The sequence below is a fragment of the Palaemon carinicauda genome, chromosome 36, assembly GCF_036898095.1.
Source record: "Palaemon carinicauda isolate YSFRI2023 chromosome 36, ASM3689809v2, whole genome shotgun sequence".
Lineage (NCBI taxonomy): Eukaryota > Metazoa > Arthropoda > Malacostraca > Decapoda > Palaemonidae > Palaemon > Palaemon carinicauda.
In genome coordinates, this window is record NC_090760.1 from 16,531,669 (window position 1) to 16,541,668 (window position 10,000).

The window sequence follows — 10,000 nt, forward strand, 5'->3', positions numbered from 1 at the left end:
GGCCAGAAGCTGTTACCATAAAATGAATTCCAAGTGGATATGTATTCCCAAGATAGAATTCGGTATTAAATGCATTTCGTGGGTGATATTTACATTAATTAAAATCACGTGTGCTTGTGATATATGTTCATTAAAATAACCACGTGTTGCAAACTCACGATTCAGCTATCATGGTGGAGATGGGTCTATTTCAAGTCTATGAACAGAATCCTGAATTCGACAGGAATATGTAGGGGGACTTGTCATAAACTTTTAGTCTCTCTTGATAGCTGAGTCGGTAGGGTCCCTGCCAGCATAGTTTCAAGCCGTACAGGTGGTGGTTCGAATCACCACCCGGCCAGAAGCTGTTACCATAAAATGAATTCCAAGTGGATATGTATTCCCAAGATAGAATTCGGTATTAAATGCATTTCGTGGGTGATATTTACATTAATTAAAATCACGTGTGCTTGTGATATATGTTCATTAAAATAACCACGTGTTGCAAACTCACGATTCAGCTATCATGGTGGAGATGGGTCTATTTCAAGTCTATGAACAGAATCCTGAATTCGACAGGAATATGTAGGGGGACTTGTCATAAACTTTTAGTCTCTCTTGATAGCTGAGTCGGTAGGGTCCCTGCCAGCATAGTTTCAAGCCGTACAGGTGGTGGTTCGAATCACCACCCGGCCAGAAGCTGTTACCATAAAATGAATTCCAAGTGGATATGTATTCCCAAGATAGAATTCGGTATTAAATGCATTTCGTGGGTGATATTTACATTAATTAAAATCACGTGTGCTTGTGATATATGTTCATACATATATATATACATACATATATATATATATATATATATATATATATATATATATATATATATATATATATATATATGGGGTGTGGCTATGGTGTAAGAATTGCTCATAGAATTATTAATGAAATTGCTACTGGGACAAAGAAGAAGCATATACCCATCAAAAAAGAGATGTATCTGTTATATCAACCGACGATGATGGAACACTTTAGTGAGGCCATGAATAGGAGATATGAAGTGAATAATTTGACTGATATACCTGAAGCTGAGGAAAATCTTGATGCTCCCATGAAAAGTTCAGTGTGTTTGAAGTCGAAGCTATTCTTAAAAAAAACTCACGAGATGGAAAGCCCGGGATACGATGGGATAACTGCTGAGATGATACTGACTGAAAATGAAGCGACTCCCAGAATACTTACACGATTATTTTGTAGAATGTGGCATGGAGAGACCAAACCTGATGAATGGGTGCTAGGAGTGTTGATGAAAAAAAAAAAAGATCTGACTGATTGCAATAATTACAGAGGCATCACACTACGTACGTCAGTTGCCATGAAAATATATAGTTTGCTTATTCTAAAGAAACTAGAAAGAAAGATAGATGAAAAGCTGAGAGATGAACAAGCGGTATTTCTGGACTATGAAAGGGCATTTGATAGTGTGCGCCATCCAATTTTGTGGAGAGTCCTGCGTTATTATGGAGTTCCTCCTAAATATGTAAATTTGATCAAGCCTGTGCAAAGTTAATGTTAGTGGAGTCCTATCAAATGAATTTCCAGTGAACAGTGGAGTACTCCAAGGGAATGTGTTGTCACCTATGTTGTTTATCCTCCTCAGGGATTTTGTAATGCACAGGACAGTTGGAGATGGTGGAGAAGGATTGGACTGGATTGGTAATAGGAGGTTAGCTGACCTAGAGTATGCTGATGACACTGTCCTTATTAGCAGAACACCACATGATCTGCAGTGATTGCGTACCAGAATGCATGAAATATCACAGGAGGTTGGGTCAATATAATTAGAAGAAAGACAGAGGTGATGAGAACGGAATGTGCAATGGAAGATGAAATATCATTGGAAGGAGAAAGGATTAATATGGTAGTCATTTAAATTTTTAGGAACTATGATCTCTAATACAGTCTCTTTAGAATTGGAGTTTAATGAAAGATTGAAAAAAAGCAAATCAGACAATGGCTTTGTTAAATAAAATGTGGAAAACAAATTGCCTGAAATTACACACAAAAATCCGACTATATATCAGTTTGGTGAGATCAGTGTTACTGTATGGACATGAGTCGTGGTACGACGATGAAACAATATCCAAAAGATTTTGTAGATTTGAGAGCAAAGTCCTCAGATGAATATTGGGAGTTAAAGGGCAGGACAGGATTAGAAATGAAACTATAAGAGAGATTACTCATGTGCCATATGGGGATGAGATCATGGTGAGGGGCAGATGGAGATGGTTTGGTCATGCTCTACGCACTCGTCAAGAGAGGTTAGTTCACCAAACTTTCAACTGGGCTCCTCAAGGCACTAGAAAAGTTGGAAGACCTAGACCTACATGGCTGAAGACTATGAAGCGGGAAGTAGGAAATGACGAATGGAGATGTATTGATTTAAAAGCTCAAGATAGAGACGAGTTGCAAAATCTAACCTAGCTGTATCTTGAGCTTTTAAATCAATACTTCTCCATTCGTCATTCCCTACTTCCCGCTTCATAGTCCTCAGCCATGTAGGTCTGGTTCTTCCAACTCTTCTAGTGCATTGTGGAGCCTAGTTGAAAGTCTGGTGAACTAAGCTCTCCTGGCAAGTGCAAAGAGCATGCCCAAACCATCTACATCTGCCCCTCACTATGATCTCATTCACATATGGCACTCGAGTAATCTCTCATGGTTTCATTACTAATCCTGTCCTGCCATTTAACTCCTAATATTCTTCTGAGGGCTTTGCTCTCAAATCTATAAAATCTGTTGGACATTGTTTCATTGTCATACCACGACTCATGTCCATACAGTCACACCAATCTCATTTCACTAATATATAGCCTGATTTTTATATGTAATTTCAGGCTATTTGATTTCCAAATTTTACTCAACCTGGATATTGCCTGATTTGCTTTTTTTTCAATCTTTTATTAAACTCCAATTCTAAAGACCTTATAATAGAGATCAGTTCCTAAACGCTTAAATGATTATACTTCATTAATCCTTTCTCCTTCCAATAATGTTTCATCTTCCATTGCATATTCCGTTCTCATCATCTTTGTCTTTCTTCTATTTACCTCCAGCCTAACCTCATGTGATATTTCATGCATTCTTGTGAGCAAGCTTTGCAAATCCTGTGGCGTTCCGCTGATAAGGACATCATCATCAGCATACTCTAGGTCTACTAATTTCCTATTACCAATCCAGTCCAATCATTCTCCACCACCCCCAACTGTTCTAAGCATTACATAATCCCTAAGGAGGATAAACTACATGGGCGACAACACATTACCTTGGAGTACTCCACTGTTCACTGGAAATTCATTTGATGGGACCCCACTAACATTAGCTTTGCACTTGCTAAGCTTATGAACAGACTTAATCAAATTTACCTATTCAGGAGGAACTCCATAATAATGCAGGATTCTTCACAAAATTGGCCAGTGCACACTATCAAAGGCTTTTTCATAGTCCACAAATACCATCAAAAGTGGATTTCTATATTCTACACATTGCTGTACTACATGTCTTAAATTGAAAATTTGGTCAGTACAACTTCTACATTTCCTAAATCGTGCTTGTTCATCTCTCAGATTTTTATCAATCTTCCTCTCTAGCCTCTCTAGAATGAGCATACTATATATTTATTCACACACACACACATATATATATGTATATATATATATATATATATATATATATATATATATATATATATGTATATATATATATATATATATATATATATATATATATATATACACATGCATACACACACTAAAGTTGTAATGTGATTGGGTATGGCGTCATCAGGGGGTAGGGCTTATTTCACCCAGAATCATTGAGACGACTATAGTGTATCCAAGCCATAAAAAATTACGTTTCAATATTTACATAAGACATGCACACACACTCTCACATATTCAACCCTTCCCACCCCTCCCCTTTCCAGACTATAATCCGCTGGTTTTGCAACTTTTGGGAAAGTATGGCTTCCTAATGTATCAATCCAGGGGTGTGACTACTCCCTCACACCCAAGAGTATGAAAGAAAAGATATATAAAGAAAATCAATTTTCTTTTAACAGGCATCTTGAGAACCGTAGGTCCAGTGTCAGCTAGTGTCACCTTACCTCAAAACGAGTCTACTTCTACGCTGATGTTCTGGACAGATTCGCCCAACACCAAGGTGCATCTAAACCTCTTTGCCAAATATACTTATGATGTTGAAATCGGAGTCAGTCAGACGAATATCTGGCATTTTGCTAATCTGTACCAGCCGGTAGGTATTTCGTGTTAAGTCTGTTGGGATTGGCAATTGAGTATCGTTTTCCATATATTCGCTAGGGAGGGGAAAAGCTGAGATTAGATATCTGCTCTTTTTCATCAACATTCATCGTGATCTTCATATTTACTAAATATTTCCAAATAACATTTATACATTAGCAGTAAAACATGTTAAATTTATGATTCAAATGTCATTAATTTCTTAATTATTTCCAATTTTAGAATTATATTCTATTTTCAGGAATCTTCACCACACAATCAATCGTCCCTAGTTGTGCCATCCTGTTCCAAGTATATGACCTTTACAAAACAGAAGATCTATAACATAACACTGTCCAGTGACAATGAAGTCTATTGGATGTTTTGTGGCAATATGTTTGCTTGCGGTGAGTTATATTGGTTAAATGTATATTAAATATTTCATCTTGAATATTGCATCTTAAATATCTTAAAAAAAGAAAGAAAAAAAAAACTTATATATTCTCATAAATGAAGCCAGATGCCATTCTAGCTCGCTGACTAGCCATAAGCCTTGTGTTCGTATATTTCAAATTAGAAATACAAAGTATATTATAGTGTTTACCACACATATATACTGTGACGGGCCGAGAGAGGAGTTGTGAAATCAAAGACAGATTGGAAACGACTGAGTTATATTGTTGTGGAACACTCTCCTTATATACAAAACCTCAAGGCAACAGGACATGACAAGTTCACAAGACAGACAATATCACAGAGGAAAAACCAGACAGGAATTTTCATGTTCGTTTTAGTGCGAGGCAGGAGCGAAGATACAAGCATAATATATACAAAAGGAATTATGTACAATTGTGTGAAACACGGTTGGTACATGGTTCCCCCCTTAAAAATGACATACTGTACATGTTAAATAGGGCGCCCTGATCTAGAGAGGCGAACTGTAAGCGGGTCATCTGGCAGCAGATAAGCAGGTTTTAGACGATCAATGGAGACCCAGTCTTCTTTGCCCCGAATGTTTAGGAGGAATGCTTTCGGACTGCGTCGGATCACAAGGAAAGGTCCCGTGTAAGGGGGCGTTAATGGTGGCTTGCTGGTGTCATTGCGCAGGAAGACGTGCGTTGCAGAGTGCAAGTCCGTTGGTATGTGATGCTTCGCTGGGGGCTTGTAAGTCTGGCGGCACGGAGTAAAATTTCCCACGACGTGACGTATGCGCTGGAGATCGTCGGAGGAGGTTTTAGAAGGAAAAAACTCGGCAGGGACGACCAACGGGTCGCCATACACCATTTCGGCTGCCGAGACGTTGAGGGCGTCTTTAGGAGTGGTCCTTAGTCCAAGGAGGACCCAGGGAAGCTGAGTAAACCAGTTGCAATCCTTGCAGCGGGACATCAAAGCTGCTTTGAGGGTGCGATGAAAACGTTCAACCATTCCATTGGCAGCGGGGTTGTAGGTCGTTGTCTGATGTAGGGTGATGCCCAGGAGATTCGCTAATGACGTCCATAATTGAGAGGTGAAAGTGGTTCCCCTGTTAGAAGTAATATGCTCAGGGATACCGAATCTTGAAATCCATCCAGAGAGTAAGGCAGATGTACATGAGGCGGACGTTGCAGTTTCCATGGGAATGGCTTCAGGCCAACGAGTGGAGCGGTCGATGACGGTAAACAGGTAACGATGTCCTTGTGATGTGGGTAGGGGGCCTACAACGTCGACGTGAATGTGTGCGAAACGACGCTGAGGTTGAGGAAAGGTGCCCACTCCTGAATCCGTGTGTCGATGTACTTTGGAAGTTTGGCAAGAAGTACAGGCACGGACCCAATCCTTAGCATCCTTAGAAATGCCGTGCCAAATGAACTTTGCCTTCAGCAGCTGTGCAGTAGAACGGCACGAGGGATGTGAAAGGCCGTGGATAAAATCAAACACCTGTCGGCGCATGGGAGCAGGAATCCAAGGTCGCGGTCTACCAGTACTGACGTCACAGAGGAGGGTGGTGTTGGAGTTTACGAGGGGAAAATCCTCCCAACGGAGGGACGTGCAGGATGTCCTACAAGCTTGATACTCTGGATCCTGTCGTTGGGCTTCAGCCAGGGCGTTGTAATCCAATCCCAGTTGAACGGCAGCCAACGTGTTTCTTGACAGGGCATCGGCAACGGGATTCATTTTCCCAGGGACGTATTGGAGGGTGCAATTGTATTCAGCCACGGCGGAGAGATGTCGGCGTTGACGGGCGGACCAGGCGTCAGACTGTCGAGTGAAGGCGTGCACCAGAGGCATGTGGTCTGTGCGAATGACGAAGGGCGTACCTTCTAAGAAATGGCGAAAGTGACGGACAGCCAAGTGCACCGCCAGCAATTCTCGATCGAAGGTAGAATAACCCGATTCTGCCTTGGACAGTTTCCTGCTGAAGAAGGCCAATGGGCGGGGCGAGCCTTTGACCACCTGCTCGAGTACTGCACCAATAGCGACGTCGCTGGCATCGGTAGAGAGAAGGAGAGGGGCGTGTGGGATAGGAAAAGTGAGAGCCGCAGCAGTTGATAGGGCCTTCTTTGCATTGCAGAAGGCCGCTTCTTGAAGGGGACCCCACTTCAAGTCCTTTGGCTTGCCCTTGAGGGAGGCGTAGAGGGGAGCAAGAGTGGCGGTAATGGCTGGCAGAAAGCGGTGATAATAGTTGATCATGCCCAAGAATTCCTGCAGAGCTTTGACGGTCGAGGGCGTGGGGAAATTCTGAACGGCTGCTACCTTCTCAGGGAGGGGATGGACTCCTTCAGGAGTGATACGGTGCCCTAAGAATGACACTTCGTTGGCGCCAAAGGTACACTTGTCGTACCGGACTACAAGGCCGTTTTGTTGCAGGCGGTCGAGCACGATGCGCAGGTGACGGAGGTGTTCCTCTTTTGAGGAGGAGAACACAAGTATGTCGTCCACATAACATACACAGAAAGGGAGGTCCCCTAAGATGCCATCCATGAGACGTTGAAACGTTGCCCCAGCATTACGAAGGCCAAAACAGGAGTAATTGAAGGTGTATGTGCCAAACGGAGTGGTGATGGCGGTCTTGGGGATGTCTTCTGGGTTCATAGGCACCTGATAATACCCCTTCAGGAGGTCGAGCGTAGAGAAAACCTTTGCTTTGTGCAGGTAGGAGGTTACATCGGCAATGTTTGGGAGGGGGTAGTGATCCGGTTCTGTTTGCATGTTCAGGCGCCTGTAATCCCCGCCGTCTTTCTTCAGAACAATGTGTAAGGGTGACGACCATGGGCTGGAGGCCTTTTGGCAAAGGCCCATTTTATCCATTTCGGCGAACGTCTGTTTGGCGGCTGCCAATCGTTCCGGTGCCAGACGTCTGAATTTTGCGAAGACTGGGGGTCCCATCGTCTTGATATGGTGATAAATACCGTGCTTGGCAGGAACCGTGGGCGTTTGGCGAAGTTCTGGACGGAAAACTTCCGGGTACGACGTGAGGAGGTGTGCGTAGGCATCCGTGGGTGCGCCGATGTGGAGAGCGAGGTTAGACGGGGCGGGTTGAAGAGGTGTCGACAAGTACGAGTCTGCGTTGACCAATCGTCGGTGGGCGACATCAACCAGAAGGTGGAAATGAGAGAGGAAATCCGCACCGAGGATTGGCATTGTGACGTCAGCAACGAGAAACTTCCAATTGAATTTACTGTTTCCGAACGATAATGTGAGGTTCTCGTAACCGTAGGTGGGTATCGCAGATCCGTTGGCAGCTACCAAGCGGACGTCGGCAGATGTAGACAGACTACGTTGTGCCTTGAAGAGTTTCCTTGGCAAAAGAGAACGACAAGCACCCGTGTCTACCAAAAATCGCACGCCCGTTCCTGCATCCTGTAAAAAGAAAAGATTAGAAACATGGGAGGCCACCGCCACAAGCGATGGCCTACTTACACGTTTTTTGGCCACTGACAATCTTTGGCACATTTCTTCGCGGTTGCCCCGAATCTGAAGTGGTAGTAGCAAAACTGCGGTGGATGGGAGGTAGTAAGTGGCTGTAGAAGTCGTTCGTTGGGGCGCGAGAGATTGGTGGGTGGTGGGCGGCTTTGTCGCCGCTTCGGCACGTCACGGGGTAGGCGTGTATGTCCTACGGCATTCATGTCAGCTTCGGTTGACGTTGAATAGGCATCCTCGTCGTCAGGGGTGGAGGCGTTGATGGAGGTCTTGAAGTGGCTGTCCATAAGGGCGTCGGCTTTGGTCATCAAGTCCTTTATGGGTAAACTATCGACATCGGGTATGGCAGCGCGCACAGGTTCAGGTAAACGGCATATCCAAAGGGCACGGAGTAGGTTCACCTCACGAGGAGAGCCGTCTGCGGCAGGTTGAAGGCGAGCGATACTGGTCATTTCCCTGAGGGCAAGCGAAGCCCTTTGGTCCCCCAACGGTTGTTGCGAGAGCTGAAAAAGCTTTGCTATACGGGCGGCTGGTGACGGCAAGTACTGCTGCAGAAGGCATAATTTGAGGTCGTCATACGCTATTGGGGTGTCTCCTTGTTCACAAAGCCAGTCGTATATTTCTGGGAAGGTGTCCTCGGGTATCGCCGCGAGAACATAATCCGCTTTGGTGGTTGAGCGAGTCACGCCCCTGATACGAAACTGGACTTCTGCACGCTGAAACCAAGCAAACGCCTCTCTGCTGGCAAACGATGAAAGTTTGAATGGAGCGGCCGCAGCACCAACTGCCGTAGAGTCCGCCATAGTACCAACGATGAAGGGGCGAGGGGGTGGGGGTGGAAGGCGGTGGGATCGAGTCGACTTCCGGGGTCACCAATGTGACGGGCCGAGAGAGGAGTTGTGAAATCAAAGACAGATTGGAAACGACCAAGTTATATTGTTGTGGAACACTCTCCTTATATACAAAACCTCAAGGCAACAGGACATGACAAGTTCACAAGACAGACAATATCACAGAGGAAAAACCAGACAGGAATTTTCATGTTCGTTTTAGTGCGAGGCAGGAGCGAAGATACAAGCATAATATATACAAAAGGAATTATGTACAATTGTGTGAAACACGGTTGGTACAATACCTTGTATGCATATACATACATGCATATACATATTATCATTATCATTATTACTAGCTAAGCTACAACCCTAACTGGAAAAGCAGGACGCTATGCCCAAGGGTTCCAAAAGGGAGAATAGCTCAGTGATGAAAGGAAATAGGGAAATAAATAAATTGTATGAGAGGTAATGAACAATTAAAATAAAATACTTTAAGAAGATTAACAACATTAAAAGAGATCTTTCATATACAAACTATAAAAAGAGACTCATGTCAGCCATAGTTCAACATAAAAACATTTGTTGTAAGTTTGGACTTTTTAAGATCTACCGATTCAACTACCCAATTAGGATTATCATTCCACAACTTGGTCACAGCTGGAATAAAACTTTTAGAATACTATGTAGTATTGGGCCTCATGATAGAGAATGCCTGACTATTAAACTGCATATCCAGTATTAGGAACAGGACGGTACTGTCTGTGAAAATCTAAATGCAAAAGGTCAGAATCATAAAAGATTTTATGCAACATGCATAACGGACGAATTAGACAATGGTGCCAGTGTTAATATCCAGATCACGAATAAAAAAAATTAATAGACCATAAGTTCCTGTTCAACAAATTAACATAAGAATCAGCAGCTGAAGACCAGACAGGAGAACAATACTCGAAACAAGATAGAATGAAAGAATTGAAACACTTCAGAATAGGTTGA

General features: G+C 43.3%; 1 protein-coding gene across 1 annotated transcript in view; it reads left to right on the forward strand.

Moving 5' to 3' along the window:
- The window catches only part of LOC137628391 (uncharacterized), a 15,514-nt gene that overhangs the window by 2,033 nt on the left and 3,481 nt on the right, over positions 1–10,000 (forward strand). Inside the window, exons 2-3 of the mRNA XM_068359542.1 lie at positions 4,094–4,287; positions 4,534–4,678. Coding sequence (XP_068215643.1) covers positions 4,094–4,287; positions 4,534–4,678 — 339 coding nt within the window. The remainder of the gene's footprint in view (positions 1–4,093; positions 4,288–4,533; positions 4,679–10,000) is intronic.